The sequence below is a fragment of the Mytilus edulis genome, chromosome 1, assembly GCF_963676685.1.
Source record: "Mytilus edulis chromosome 1, xbMytEdul2.2, whole genome shotgun sequence".
Taxonomy (NCBI): domain Eukaryota; kingdom Metazoa; phylum Mollusca; class Bivalvia; order Mytilida; family Mytilidae; genus Mytilus; species Mytilus edulis.
This window is the reverse complement of record NC_092344.1, coordinates 75,541,978-75,557,941: the sequence shown is the minus strand read 5'-3', so window position 1 is coordinate 75,557,941 and position 15,964 is coordinate 75,541,978. Positions and strand designations below refer to the sequence as shown.

The window sequence follows — 15,964 nt, the reverse complement described above, 5'->3', positions numbered from 1 at the left end:
TGTCGGCAATTTCTACTTAAATATTCATGAGGAAAAGTGATATCATGTCAGTGACTGTATATGACATAGAAATATACGGTCAACGGATTTTGACTACTCAAATAGAACGAGTGCAGTATAAACAAACGTAGTCCGGCACTGGGCGGAGCTTTAAAGCGATATCTGTATAGCATACAGACGTATGGTAACTCAATTGTAGGATACATATAAGTTTTTTGTCTTTTATTTGAAAGAGATGCGGTAATGAATAAGTAATAACATAGCTTACAAGCCGATAACAATTCAGGTGTTCCGTAAAAAATCGGGACTGATATTGGTTTCTCGTGGTGATACAGCTAGCATACGATACGGATTTTGCCATTTGTTATTCTATAAATATATATATTTCATTTTTTTCAGTTTGAAATGCAGATGGAAAAGAACAAAGGGAGGTAAGCTAAACAATATTTCCTAAATAATATTAATACTTGCATGTCACCCATTATGAAGTTCTAGAGGGATCTCTGAATTCTGTCAGACCATTGCCTCTTAAATTAATTTTTGTCCATTATTCTCTTACCTTTGTATTTTAAAGCAACCCATTCGTCTCTTTTCATTATATTTTCCCCATTATTTTTTATCGTGTGAAACTTATCCAAACTTTCATTTATATACTAGCCTCGTTTATATCCAAACAGTCATGCTAATGAACGCAAAAGTAAAGACTAAATGGATTACAACTGAGTCTATAGATATAAGAAGACGTGGTATGAGTGCCAATGACACAACTCACCATCCAAGTCAGTCACAATTTGTAAAAGTAAACCATTATAGCTCAAAGTAGACTCTGGGTCTTAACCCCGGAGTCTTGGTTCATACAGAACAGCAAGCTATAAAGGGCCAATAAGATGTCTCAATTGTTTTTGCGTGATACACGTACAAAGTAAAATTGATTGTCAAAATAATCCTAAACAAGGCACCATGCTTGAATCTTGATCTGATAGGTCTCATATGTTGTCAATGCTCGAATTGTTTCCTTTTGCAAAACATCTGAAATTGGAATAAAAACCGGAAAATGATTTTAATATTAAATGTCAAATAGTTTTTTTAAGTTAATAAAATAGTGACGGCAAAAAAGAATTGAATTGATTTCTTAGACTCAACACAGGATGTTACCGTAGCTGTACGTGTCGTATTGAATGTTTTTACCGAGGAAAAACACATGCATTTGCAGTTCTAACATACCATTTAACCTTATATTTAAAACTGTTTGTTTCCTTACACTTCCACGCGAATGTTCAAAGCGCGATATTGAAAAATTGAGAAATCGGGATATAGGGAAATCGAGAAATCGGGAAATCGAGAAGGCGAAATCGAGAAATCAAGAAAGCATAAATGCGAAAACGCAAAGGCGTAAACGGGAAAGAATTTTTCGATTTCGCTCTCTCGATTTCTTGATTTCCAAATTTTTAGATTTCTCGATTTAGCGTTTGCAAAGTGAAAGGAGAAAATCGCGAAAAGGTGAAATGGCCGCATCCGGTCACCATAAGTTATAATAGATATGCACAATGAACATAATTTTGAGTCTGACTGTCATTTGCGATTTCAAATCGTCTGTGATAAGATCAAGTTAATGTTTTTCAGGTTCAATACGACGTTCAAATTAAATAAGAAACTTGTATTTTGGTCATTGATTTTTGCTGTCCCAATCCTTCAACTTACAACGACAAAATTGTTCGGGTACGTATAATAATATTTGAACTCTAAAATATATTAAATTTCATTTGTCCTGTCAAGTGGCCCTTTGAAGATAATTCGCGACTGCTAGCTATAGTCAAGTAATATCATACAAATACATGTAGATATAATGCTATACATATATTCAAATTCAAAAACATGTATTTTACCTATCTTCCCATAACTTTTTTCGACAATGATATTGCATTTAACCCCACTTAACCTTTACTATATGATCAATATTTTCTTTCACATGAACTTTTCAAAATATGATTTTACTGTGAAATTTGTATACTTTTTCCATATAAAAATGTTCAACTGACCATTGTATACACACTATATCGGTACGGTTACCAAAATCACTGTGTCTAAACCACACCGGCAAAATTTGTTCGGACTCGATGGTATCTAACATCCGGCACAATGACGGAACATTAATAGACAGAAGAAAGCTAGGTTTCTCCTTATTTTCTTATTTTTTTTATGATATCGAAGAATATATATACATATACAACTATTTTCTATTGTGAGATGCAATATTTTCTACAACCGTTCTATATTAACGGAGAAATAAGTCAAAATGCATGTCAAAATGACGAATTGAGTGAACCTTGCCTCGAAATTGTTTAATTTCTCGTTAAATTGTTCACATTGTACGGAAAGAAAGGTACGGGAAGATAGATATTGACACGGAGATTGCAAATTTAGTTATTATGAGCATCTCCATAATTGTATCTCTGTGTATGGAACGAAAGTAATGGGTCATGTCAAAATGGAACTGGCCGGTTTCGTCAATGTATACAACCCGGTTTCGTCATAGATTTCAAAATGCATAACCCGGTTTGGTCAAATAAAAAAAATCATAACCGCATTACATTATAATTGATTATTTAACTTCAGCGTTCAAAAGGAGTTTTGTGGGTCGTTGGAAAACAAGTTCGTTCACCGGACAACGGCTTATTATTTATATCAGTCTCAGATTCAAATAAATAATAAGCAAACACTTGAATTCCTACTCTTATAGAACACAAATATTTTAATTTACTTTGCATTCCGAAATTTTTTAACAGCATATTGAGATTAAAGCTCTCTAAATATGCGTTTTCTATATGAGTTATGGGAAAATATGTTGAACATGTTTAAACTTGAAATTAAAGTTTACGGTCTTAAAAATCGAAACACACAATTGATATGTGATTTTCTCGCACAAAAGGATGGACACCTTTATAAGTAATCTAATCATTCTATGTATGTAATCTTTTCTACAATCGTTAAAAATAAATCTTCTTAAGGATAAACGTTGATGATAAGACAACTGTATATGCATGCATAATCGACATAGAAAATGAATGTAGGATTACAACTACCATGCATTAAAATAATTTTTTTTTTATCCCTTATTGTAACTATACTGCTATGTCCAAATTAGTATCATAGTCTCAGGTCATCGACAAAATTCAATAATAATTATTTTGTTAACATTACTAAAAAAAAAACGAGTCTGTACTGTCGCCGTTGTGTTATGATGATCGTACACTGACGTTGGTCAATATATTTTGACAATATATACGGACAGACGGATTCAGTTTATTTCAAAGTGGACGTAATTCGCACAACTTTTACATACCGCTGAGCGTAGCGAGTCGAACAATATTTTGATTATTTTTTGCTTTACAAAATCGTTAAATACGGGAATCAATATAGTTTTGGCAACCAAAGGTGGGGTCGGGGCGTGCAACCTATACGTCATCTAGATTCGCCACTTATCTTATAAAGTGTATACCGAATTAAAATATTGTAAGAAATGAGAAAACAGGGACACCCGGGAAATCGGATTATGCGAGTTGGTTTATGTTTATTATAATGAATGCCGAATATCAAGTTCTTTTTATCGATTTCTATACATTTTTTTCAAATATGTATAAAAGTTATATAGCAAAAATGATAAGGCAGACAACTATACAAATAAATCGACTTGGCCGATATCCTATTAAAACTTATTGACCTTTAATACGAGTTTTTTTTCATTTCTTTGCGTTTTTACACGCCCGTCCCAATTTTGACAGGACGTATTATTGTATACACCCGTCTGTCCGTCCGTCCTTCCATCCGTTCGTTCCTCCATCTATCAGTCATTCGGTCCGTCCGTCTGTCCGTCTATCTATCCGTCTGTCCAGCATAAACATGTTTTACCGTAACTTCAGGACAGCTTATCTTAATAAAAAAAAAAAACCAGATTATTTAAAAATGTCTATCAACATGAAACGTTCATACAAATTCCAAGCGACAACAACCCGACCATAGAGCAGAAAACAGCCTAAGGCCACAATGGGTCTTCAATGAAGCGAGAAACTCCCGCATCCGATGGCGTCCTTTAGCTGGCCCCTTAATAAATATTTATACTAGTTCAGTGATAGTGGACTTCATAGTAAACTGCGAATACATGTATATTTATTATATTTAAGGGATAATTTTAACTATGATACAAGTTTTGGCACACATCGCGCATTTACTATACAGGCTCTGTCATCGGACGAGTTAAGTTTTTTTCATCATTTTTATTATTTGTACTTTTGTTGTACTGTTTGTGTCAGCGACAACACTTTGACTCAGTCCATTTCCGAATCACACGCTTGTAATTCCATGGTTGTCTTTGGTTGCTTTATACCATATGCGTTTTGAACATAAAATAGGCAGGTAGTTTTCTTGTTTGAATTGTTTTACATTTATAATTTAGGGCCCTGTTATAGCTTGCTTTCATGCAGTTTGTGTGTTTTTCTCATTGTTTAAGGCATACGCTGACCTAAACTTGATTAATTCAACATAGATCTATGTGTTGTGTCTAAAAGAAAGTTGTCTCATTGTCAATGTTTATGGGATAAGTGGTTACCGTCACTTCTTCTTAAGAAGACCTAGATATAAATGACGGTCATGTTTTGCAAACCAACTTTTATTCACATTGAAAATACAAAACTGTCAGATATTGTTTTCGAAAGTTATCTTGAAGTTTCAATTGAATTTGAACTGTACAAACAATGAACTTGAACTGTAAAAATAATGTGAAAAACATGCCTATGAAAATAAATGTGCCTACCAGAAACGGGGAGAAAGTTACAAATCTCACTGCTATGTTATGAATGCTTAAGTGTAAAAACTCTCTTTAGTGCGCAAGTAACACAGTATATAGTAGCAGAAAATCTGGCAGGACTGCATGCATGATTAATTTGTGCAGAACAGTATAGACTATAGTCGGTTTGGGACTGTTCGTCAATGATTGAATGCATACATGTATTAATAATTGATAGTAAATATTGTAAACTAAGTGTATATAATATAGTATAGTAAATTAAAATTATGGCACAATCAAACTGACACATCCTTTTATTTTTCATCTTTACATACTAATATTATAAACAAAGAAAATATAATAATGTTACAAAATAATTAGATACCAGTGTTTGCTATTCAGTATTTATATTCCATTTAAAATTAGTTTGAAGTTAAGTGAAATAAGGGATACGCCTTTCATTAGGAAAATGTGTATTATCATAATTAACTATGTCCAAAAGTGCCCGTTTAAAATAGATTTTAACACGCCAAGTTTACTTTACAATAAGTATATATTTAAATTCTCGAAAGACAATGTTTAGATCCGTGCCAAAGTTTCTTTTCATAAATTGTTTGTTAAAAAAAAAACAAAAAAAACCGGGTGATATATATAGACGAAACCGGGTGATTGTGTAGTAACAACATTGACGAAACCGGTTTATTTTAATTTGACATGACCCTTTTCTTTCGTTCCATACACAGAAATACAATTATTGAGATGCTCATAATAACTAAATTTGCAATCTCCGTGTCAATATCTATCTTCCCGTACCTTTCTTTCCGTACAATGTGAACAATTTAACGAGAAATTAAACAATTTCGAGGCAAGGTTCACTCAATTCGTCATTTTGACATGCATTTTGACTTATTTCTCCGTTAATATAGAACGGTTGTAGAAAATATTGCATCTCACAATAGAAAATAGTTGTATATGTATATATATTCTTCGATATCATAAAAAAAATAAGAAAATAAGGAGAAACCTAGCTTTCTTCTGTCTATTAATGTTCCGTCATTGTGCCGGATGTTAGATACCATCGAGTCCGAACAAATTTTGCCGGTGTGGTTTAGACACAGTGAAAATGTATTAAGTGAAAAAGTGCTAATTTCCTTCCCTATTGTTAATTTTACTTATTTGGGACGATGATGTTCCTTTGTTAATATATCACCTATCTGTGTCTATAATTTACGTTTAAGATTTCAATGAGCGTATTACTAATTTATTAAGTCAGCGATTTTTTTTTAAAAAAACAATTACTTAAAACCTTAACTAATGCCTCGATAGAAACACATATTTCATCAATTGATTTGCAAGTTTGGTTGTATCTATAGGAACTTATTTCAAACGGAATAGCACATTGTAGTTCTAACGGTCTTGGTAAACTTATGAAATACCAATACGACATTGTAACTAGATCGTTGAATACATTGTTTTATTGGTATACATTTTGATTTTGTTATCAGTAAATTAAAACCATACTAAATAGCATTCAATTTGGTATATACAAGTGCACGTTCACGGTACTACCATCTGTCAACATATCTCCGAATATTTACATAACATATCTAAAACGAAGCCGATTTTGTGCCTATTTAGTTTTTTTTTTTAATTTCAGAAGAAACGATTAAAAATGTGAAAAGGGTCAACATTTCCACATGACTGGGAGAAACTATTTGTATATTGAGGACAAACACAAAGTAATATTAAATGCAGATGCTATGTTTTACAAAGCTCCCGGGGGGAAATTGCACACGCAGCATACCCCGTACAGAATCATAAATGGGTTTTTGTCGCATTTTAGCCCGAAGAGCGTGACACTGAAGAGAACGTGTCACGTAGTCTTGTCATTTTAGCGATACCTTTTTTTACATTGTCACAAAACGGGAGTTTTGGTTATCCCTTAAACGAGGTTCAAGCATGTTTTTCTTAAAAATGTCCTGTACCAAGTCGGGAATATGGCAGTTGATACCAAATAGTTCGTTTCTTTTTATTTTGGCGTTTGTTGTTGTTACACTTTAGTGTTCCTGTTGTTCCTTTGCTTCCTTCCTATATAATGTGCTTCCCTCGGTTTTAATTTTTAACCCGATTTTGTTTTTTCCCCAATCGATTTATGACTTTTGAAGACAGGTATACTACTGTTGCCTTTATTTCTTTATCTACCAACGGAAGCCAACTTATTAGATATATGTTCATTTTCCTATTGGACATGCCTGTTTATCTTACCTACTATACATTTCTAGGAATATGATTGGTAAAAAGCGTCCGCGTGGAGACCGTGCATATTCCATATTAGGTTAGTAGGGAGGCGGGGCTTATTTCAATACACGGTTAGTAGTGGAGTTACGAACTTGGCACTATTTGATTATCTAAATGCATTGAAAGTTCTGTTTAATATTGTTATATCAAGGATAAATTGTTATTGTTGACATTCGTTTTTTTTTATTGTGCAGACCAATGGAAGTAGGTTCTTAAAATTGAACACTTTACTATAGAAATAAGATGTGTTATGATTGCAAATGAGACAGCTCTAGACTAAATTCAACAAATAAAGATAGTCGGTAAAATTAATTCGTTACATAGTGTGCTAGTGTTACTGTGACGTAATACGGTATATATGGGATCAGTAAATTCCATATGGGGTGAGAGCGAAATACCGTAATAGGTCACACTATGTTACTAATAGTATTTATTCATCACGAATATGTGCAGCCGAACCGACGATCATTTTTATCATGGGTTTATTGTCGGATGGAATACCTACTGCTACAATTTTTTATAAATAAAGGGTAGCCTAGCGAAATCTGGCAAGATTTGCTGATTGATTAAAAAGTGAGAGAAGAGGTTTGATAACTATTTGACAAATGATACTTTGATCTTTGAAATAGTTAAATGTATTTGTTACTCTCTCTCTCTCTCTCTCTCTCTCTCTATATATATATATATATATAGGGTTGGTCGAAGGTCGACAGAGTCGCTCGGGAAAGATTTTGGATAAGAAAGTTACGGACAGTTTCCCCAGAGGGCATAAATGAAAAAACATAGAACGAGTCCTTCATTTTCCTGTGACCACCTGTTTCAAACAACGCCGGATTTAGTACTGGCTTTACAGTTCGAAATTATTTTTAAAAATAACAGTTTAAATTACAGGTTTCCATTGATTCGGGATGATGTATAAGTACGTTGCCACGTTCAATTATTTTACCTCATTATATAAAACTTATTATTTTTTCAATCATTATTAGACTGCTATTCGTTTGGGAGGCTTAAATATGTAGTTTCTGTTGTAATTGCCCTACCGTTGTCTAATTTATACCATCCTGGATCGGTTAGGACATTTTTGATCTTTTTGTTTGAGGACTGCCCTCAATGCAGTTATAACATCTCAACTGTCACAACCTTTGGAAATCTAGAGTTGTGCCAGTTCACAACGAAAATAACTACTTTCATTTGGCACATCTTAGTAATCTTTGCGCCGTGTTTGGAAAATTTAAAATTGTATCAGCGTCTGTGGTGTTCGCTTGAATTGTATAAATTCAAGATTTAGAAAAAGTATCTCAGTTTGAATATATTGACATGATTCATTTGACATCGTGCTATTATTGAAGAAGGATATCTGTTATCCGAAATATCTAATATTTGTATATTTTATAGTTATTTAATGGTGATGTTGTACCCTTTTTGACTTGTTATATATATATATATATATATTAAGTCTGAAAATTACACCAAACAGTGTTAGAGTTAGATTTTATACTGACAAATTTTTGTCCGTCCCTCAGCGGGATTCGAACTCACACCTTTGATACACTACAGCACCAATCGCTTAGCCTCATGTCCAGCGCTCTAGACCACTCGACCACATCCGCTATATATATATATATATACAATTCGGTTGATTGTTGTAGGTGTCAGATTTTGTGCTTTGGATCCAAAAGAGAAATCTCAACGTTTACAGCAACTGACTTCAAGTATTATAAAAGATACATGAAGTATAAAAGCCTAGATTTCGGAAAATCTCTGGTCTATTTGCCGAAATCTACAGTGGAAATAATATACAATAAATCAGCTTCGTTTACTACTGGTGATATTGTAACACTCAGAATAATCCTCCATAATAAAAATGGTGACGTTTTAACTGATGGCGGTGATTTTATAAATATTTGGATGTCTGAGAAAGGGAAAGGTGCAAGTTCAGCGGGATATGTAGTAGATCATGGTAATGGTACGTACATTGGAGTGATAAAGGCATAATGGAGAGGATCTCCAAACATCAAAATTGCTATGTCATTTCAAAAAGAATCTATTGGACTATTTGTAAACTATCTATACAAGTATGGAATGTTGAGGACGTTAAAAGGAGTTTTTAGGAATGCTCGTGGAGAGACTGGTAAAGGTATCTGCGGGATTCACACATTGACAAAACATGGCATCTGTGACTTTACATCAATTAATTATGGAATGAGATGGTTTTGTTCATTGCCAGATAAACCTGGGTTTACTTGTTCTGACTGGTATGCCCCAATTGGAAATATGACGGTACCTACATTTACAAAATCACAGAAGCAGTTCTTGAGGTAATACATTTTTATATTCAAGGAATTTCGGCATTTGAGGGAATATTTTCATTCAATGGAATATTTTCTTTTATTTTCATTACACTTACATATTGTATCTTTTATGCTTTAACGTTTTTAATTTCACAAGTACCACTTGAAAAAGAACCAGCGAAAGAGTGCTACGACAGTACAGTTATTGAGCAGCGATAGCTTCTATTTGAAGAGGAGAAAAAAAAAATATCTGTTTAAATTATGAACCTATTAGTCAAGATTTCAATAGTTAACCTTAGTAATTATCTAAGAACTTCGTAAAGATATTCTATATGTTTGAAGAGACAAACAGGAAGTTAGCCAACCATGATATAAAAAAATGATTTTCTGCAGATTGCATTGAGTATTTAGCTTAATGTAATATCTTTGGTTAGCTTGCTTGCTAGCTGAACCACGAAGTCATTATTAGGTTATGTAAACTACCCTCCTTTAAGAGTAGACTAGTACGACAGATAACCAATCTATCTGTCTGTAGGGCTAGGCTACTTCGAAAGGAGGGTAGTGTACCTAACCTTATAATGACTTCATCGTTCAGCTGGCAAGCAAGCTAACCAAAGATATTACATTAAGCTACACACTCAATGCAATCGGCTGTAAAAAGTATCTCACATTGCTTCTATTTTATTTGTTCTGCTTGAATGAACGGCATAGGATCTTGAGGGAACGATATAACTTTCTTGTGGGAACGACATAGAATCTTGAGGGAACGCCATAGTATCTTGAGGGACTGACATATTCTTATTCTTTCATGGCCGCAATGGCGCATTCTGCCACCGTAGAATAGGTTTTTCTATAATGAGAAGAAAATAAATGTATGATCCTATACATATAAACCTGTCGATATTCATACTGTGACGTTGCATAGTCTTTCTTAAATAAGTCATGACGTCCTTATGATTGATATTTTAGTCTCAGAAGCATAAAACATTATTACTTTTTTAACTGTTTCATTGGCTCACAAAACAGATTTCAAAGAAAGAATGTCTGTACTAAATTATAATCCTGGTACCTTTGATAACTATTTGCATTTCAATATGTGTGACGTCATGTGAAGTTGTAAGAGCTTGACATACAAAGGGTCTTAAAGAATGCATTTGCAAATTAAGAGGAATAATCTTTGTGCATGTATATGAGCTATGCAAATTCATAAACAATCTGTACAATCTAAACTATTTTTTACCACACATTTCTTGTTCTTTTATTGTAAAATATATTTAAGAGATGCATTATATGTGTGTGATTCGATTGAAAATAAGTATTCATATACGACCTTTGTGATTTGCTTTTAAGTGACGGTTCGACATACATTTTTATATGATCGTTTGTAAACATAGTATAAAAAAAATGTTTATACTTGCAGTTCTACTAGATATAAAATCATAAAGGAAATTAAAGTTGATGTACTTGGTGGTAAGTTATTAAAGTAACCTGGTAACAGGTAATATCTCTTGCACAATTTATTGTTATTTAAGGTAACTGGGGTGTCTTCCTCCATTTTGAATTTTGAAGTAGCATAAAACAATAGGTTTAGATCTTTAATGAAATGTGCAAATTTTAAGAGTAATGTGTAATTCGTGTGTAAGACTTTTCATGTTACAATGTAGTATAGAAAATTTGTGTTTTGTCATATTTATGGCTGTATTTTCTATAAAAAACACATATTTTTGGTTGATTTTTTTTCAACTTTGCCACATACAGGGATATAACTCAGATAGTAGAAGAGATACATGTAACTCGGATAAAGTAATTTTTATAATATAGTGTTGGGAATTTACCAACCTTAATCTCTGGCAAGAAAGCAAATACGGTGACCCAATCTTTTCTTTCTTTCATCTGAAGACGTGTTATATGAGCTATCTTCTCACATTTTGTCTTTAAAGTCTATGGCGTAGTTTTCTTTTTATAAAAAAAAACATTGGATTTTCCATGCGTAATCTATACAAACTATTGCACAACCTGTAGCATGAAAAAAAAACTGTTGACATATACTTTTTATTATATTTTGAAAAAACATGATAAAACTACGCTCTTACAATTTTAAATTATTAAAAACATTCTATATATTTAAATTAAGACCTTAAGTTAATTGTAGATTACAAGTGCTCTAATTATAAGATACTTATGTAGGATTGTCATAGTTGTGTTGTTTATTTTTTATGCCCCTATCTTCAATGTCTATTCATTTGAATTCCCAATCATTTTGTTTCGAGCATATCTAGTGGCAGAAAAGAAGATACCGAAGTGACAATCCCTATTCGTAAGTCGAAAAAAAAAATTATAATACCATAGCAAATATAGACAGGTCATCAGTACAAAACTGAAATCATAATTTCATTCTAACCATTCGTGATCTAACTAATGAACTGAATCAAGTATTTTCTCTGAAATCCGTATCTAACATTTATCAAACACTGAGGTTATAACAGTTCATCCTAGATGTTTTATTACACGAACTGGTACAAATAAAAAAAAATCATATGATTACGACACCGTTATCATGGTTATGCCTAAATACTAGTTATATATATATTTGGACATAAAAAAAAAAGTCGTACAACAAGCTGAGTGTGAAAATTTCCAAAAAGTGTTTCGTATTAGACCTACAAAATATAAGGTACGGAGAAGTTCATTGGCAGTCATCAATAAGCTACCGACCATCCTGGTGGACAGTTCACCTTGCCTCATAGATCCATAAGTAATAAATAAGGTATTATCACATAATTATAAGTGATAATTTATTTTCAGAAGTAAACCTAATAAAATTAGAAGCTGATTTAAATTGAATTCGTTTTTAATCAATTATTATCTTTATGAGAAATATAACAAATTACCGACCCTGTTACTGACACCAATGACAATAAAAAGTAAAATCACAAAAATACTGAACTCCGAGGAAAATTCAATCGGAAAAACCCTAATCACATGTCAAAATCAAATTACAAAACAAATCAAACGAATGGACAACAACAATTCCTTACTTGGTACAGGCATAAATTGCTTATTTACTTAAGGAAATACTTTAGAGCATGTTTGTCAATCTTATCCTTTGAGGGCAGTTTCAATGTTTTCTATTAAGAAGATGTGGTATGAGTGCCAATGAGACAACTTTTGATCCAAGTCACATGTTGTAAAAAAGTAAACCACTTTAGACCAAAGTATTGCTTTCAACACGGAACCCTTGCTCACATAGAACATCAAGCTATAAAGAGCCCCCAAATGACTAGTGTAAAACCCTTCAAACAGGTATAATCTATATAAAAAACGAGAAACGAGAAACACTTGAGCCACATCAACAAACTAAAAGCACTGAACAATAGGTTCCTGACATAGGACAGGTGCAAGGAAATGCAGCGGGTTAAAACGTTTTAACAGGCGCCAACATTCACCCTAACCTTAATGTAACATCGTAACATAGAAAGACGGACTATTAAACATCAAATGAAATGTTTCAACTCAATCAAAAGACATATCAACAAAAACGAGTAAACATACACTGAACAAATAAATTTGATCTATGACACAATAAAAACACAATATTAATAAAAACAAAGGGGGATATAAAACAGTGTTAGAAAGACAACTATAATTACCTTGGTCAACATGACGTTTAATAAAAAAAAAAGTTCACAGGTAAATATAATAATTTTGTTGAAAACAGAACATGGATTACGGAAATATGTTTTTACTAAAATAAATAAATTTTTGTTCATAGTTCGAGAACAGAAGTGTATGTATAATGTTTTGAAATAATCACCATTTCGGTGTAAAATTTATGTCGGATGTATAATTAAATTGACCAATTTGGCTGCCAACACTAGATTCAACCACCAACTATAACTTTTTTTTAAATGAGATTTTCGGAGGAACCTTGACCTTTAATCTGTCGAATTCAAAAGGAATCTTCTACTGCACTATATTTTCAAAAAGGGCATTCGAGTAACCATTTCAAAACTGCTTTCCCCTAAAAAATATTTTCGGAACAGTTTCATGACTTTGACCTTAACATCAATAGAATATTTTACTTTACTAAATATTCAATCTGTATAAGTTTTATTTCAATGAAGTAAATTACACTCAGGTTATCATCCTGATATCTTTTTCCTGTTTCCAGTGACCATGTCCTTCGATCTATTGACCCAAACATTGATTGATTTTTCTTTCGATATCTGTTTAAGTCTCAATACAATCGAACAAGGTAAACTCAAGGTATCAATTAGAAAATAATATTTTGGACACACGGACGATAGTGACGAATAGAAGGACAAACAAGTTTTCATGGCGCTTTAAAAAGAATGTTCATACGCAAAAATTAAATCTAATGTATAATTCTTAAAATAATTTATTATATTCATGTCAAGCTTTTAATATGTCTGTTTAATATGAAGATAGTTGCATGTTTGGGGACACTTGTGTATAATTGTTTTTCTTTTTGCAGATAAAACCATAGGTCATCCAGAGCACTCGTGTAGTCTAATAAATTTTGCAGTCACATGGAACATTTCGTCCCCAGTTGGATATTTTTATAATAAAACGTGGAATAATCTCCTATGTCAAAAAAAAGTTGAACCTAGTTATAACAGGTATTTAGCCTGTCTAAGAAATCGGGAGATTTACATGGTTGGAGATTCTACAGTGAGAGAATGGCTTTTACCAATTGCTGATATTTTAAATCTTGCACTCTCGGTTAAACGGACATCAGATGCTCTAAAAGGTTATCATCAACCAATTAAAGCGTTTAGTAAAAATAAGAGAGACAACATTACTGTTACATGGGCTGCGCATGAGTTCCATTTTTTCACCTATTCACGGAATGCGACAATACATCATTTCAAACCTGCAAGCTATCATCTTAACGTAATACGTTCTAAAAATCCGATCGTAGTGCTGCATTTGTATATACATATAGGTTATGCTCCATTGTCAGTTTATGAAGAACATGTAATGAACGCCAAAGACGCTATAAATAAATTCTTGGATCGTGTGCCTGGCGCAAAAATATTCATTAAAGGTCCACATTACTTCGAACATAATAATGAAGGTGTTCCGTATGATTTTGTGAGATTTTTGCAGGATAAAATGATATTCAAAATTTTCGACAATATCAAACATAAGGTTGTGTATTTAAACGAATGGGATATCACAGTTTCTTCAGAAAATAAAGATATGCATCCATCTTACGATTTAAGAAAACCAATGATACATGAACTACTGTCATATATTTGTTAATATTTTCAACTAACAGACTATCCTCCTATATGTTATTAGATAACTTATTATAATAAAACTGTTTTATTCTATGTATATATACGTCAAATTGTTTATATTCTTTTACTGTGTAGGATAAAGGCTGATTTGACAGCAATTAAATACAGAACGTGTCATAAATTCACTGCACTACTTAATAGAAAGAAAAACAAGTTGCTTTCTTTAAAAAAAGAAATGTAATCATGAACCCAAATGCCTGTTTTATACGAAAGGTCAGATAATGGTTAAATGAAGATCTGTGCTTACAGTACCTTTTTTGTTGATTAAATGAAAGTAACAGTTGTATACCGCTGTTCAATTGCTATATTAATCAATTAATCAAACATTAGACAGTAAAGTACTTATAACAAACTAAAACCAAGTAAATCATTCTATAGGATATAGAAACTGACATGGATTGTCAATGTAACTGCTGTTATATATGGGGCAAAATATTCTTGTTAAAATAATTCCATTTCCATCTCCGTCCCTCTCTTTGGTCCGGAAGATATCATTCTTGATATGAGTCACCTACACAGAAGAGCATTATTTATAGTGGTTTCCTCTTGGCACCTTTCGGCGCAACTATTATCCATGTGCGAAAAAAGAGAGAGGAACGTTCACTGCATATTATATATCCTTCAAAACAACAACTGATAATACTTTTTTCCGGATTTTCTGTTTATAATTGATACATGTACCTTTGTATAAAATGATTGCAAAAATGTATATTGGTCCAGATTATTTATTTTGCTTGTGTGATAAGACTATTATAAAATGGGAGCTGGAATATTTATTTCTAAAAACTCCCAGACACCACCTTAGAAGCAAATGAATGTCCACTAACATATTATGTGATTTTGTTAAAAATATATGATAAACAGATTAATACATAAATTAATCTTATGATGTAACATTTGGTCAAATTATACATCATTATGTTAAAACAGTAATCGAATGTTAGATTATTACAGATCAATACACAGGAGTGGTAACATTAGTCCAGAACATATGTTCAGTATATTTATAATTTTATATGTGATAAGACAAGATTTTTTATATCTAAAATCTGACAGGCTTCCACCTCAGATTCGCATGCTGTATCACTACTAGACCAATACCAACCCTTGGGACCTTTGGTCCTCAGGACTGATATTGGTGTCTCATGGGTGGTGATACAGCATGCGATACCGATTGATATTTGTTTCTCGTGGTGATACAGAATGCGATACGGATTTTGCCATTTATTATTTCAGTTTGAAATGCAGATGGAAAAGAACAAAGGAAG

At 32.6% G+C, this 15,964-nt stretch overlaps 1 protein-coding gene across 2 annotated transcripts; it reads left to right on the top strand.

Annotated features, from left to right (window-relative positions):
- Positions 1–381: 381 nt before the first annotated feature.
- On the top strand, positions 382–14,726 carry LOC139490112 (NXPE family member 4-like). Of its 2 annotated transcripts, XM_071276967.1 has the most exons (6): positions 382–431; positions 1,624–1,719; positions 6,441–6,522; positions 8,731–9,399; positions 10,793–10,842; positions 13,868–14,726. In XM_071276967.1, the coding sequence occupies exons 4-6, from the start codon at positions 9,107–9,109 to the stop codon at positions 14,656–14,658; spliced, it is 1,134 nt and encodes a 377-aa protein (XP_071133068.1). In that variant the 5' UTR covers positions 382–431; positions 1,624–1,719; positions 6,441–6,522; positions 8,731–9,106; the 3' UTR covers positions 14,659–14,726. The 2 variants fall into 2 exon arrangements, with proteins under 2 accessions (XP_071133068.1, XP_071133075.1); XM_071276974.1 differs by lacking the exon at positions 6,441–6,522.
- Positions 14,727–15,964: the final 1,238 nt, after the last annotated feature.

Excerpts from the sequence above, each read along its gene's own strand:
- LOC139490112 (XM_071276974.1), top strand. The coding sequence starts at position 9,107 with ATGTCATTTCAAAAAGAATCTATTGGACTATTTGTAAACTATCTATAC. Across the intron at positions 9,400-10,792 it reads TCACAGAAGCAGTTCTTGAG|TTCTACTAGATATAAAATCA; the intron begins GTAATACATTTT and ends TTATACTTGCAG. Across the intron at positions 10,843-13,867 it reads TAAAGTTGATGTACTTGGTG|ATAAAACCATAGGTCATCCA; the intron begins GTAAGTTATTAA and ends TTCTTTTTGCAG.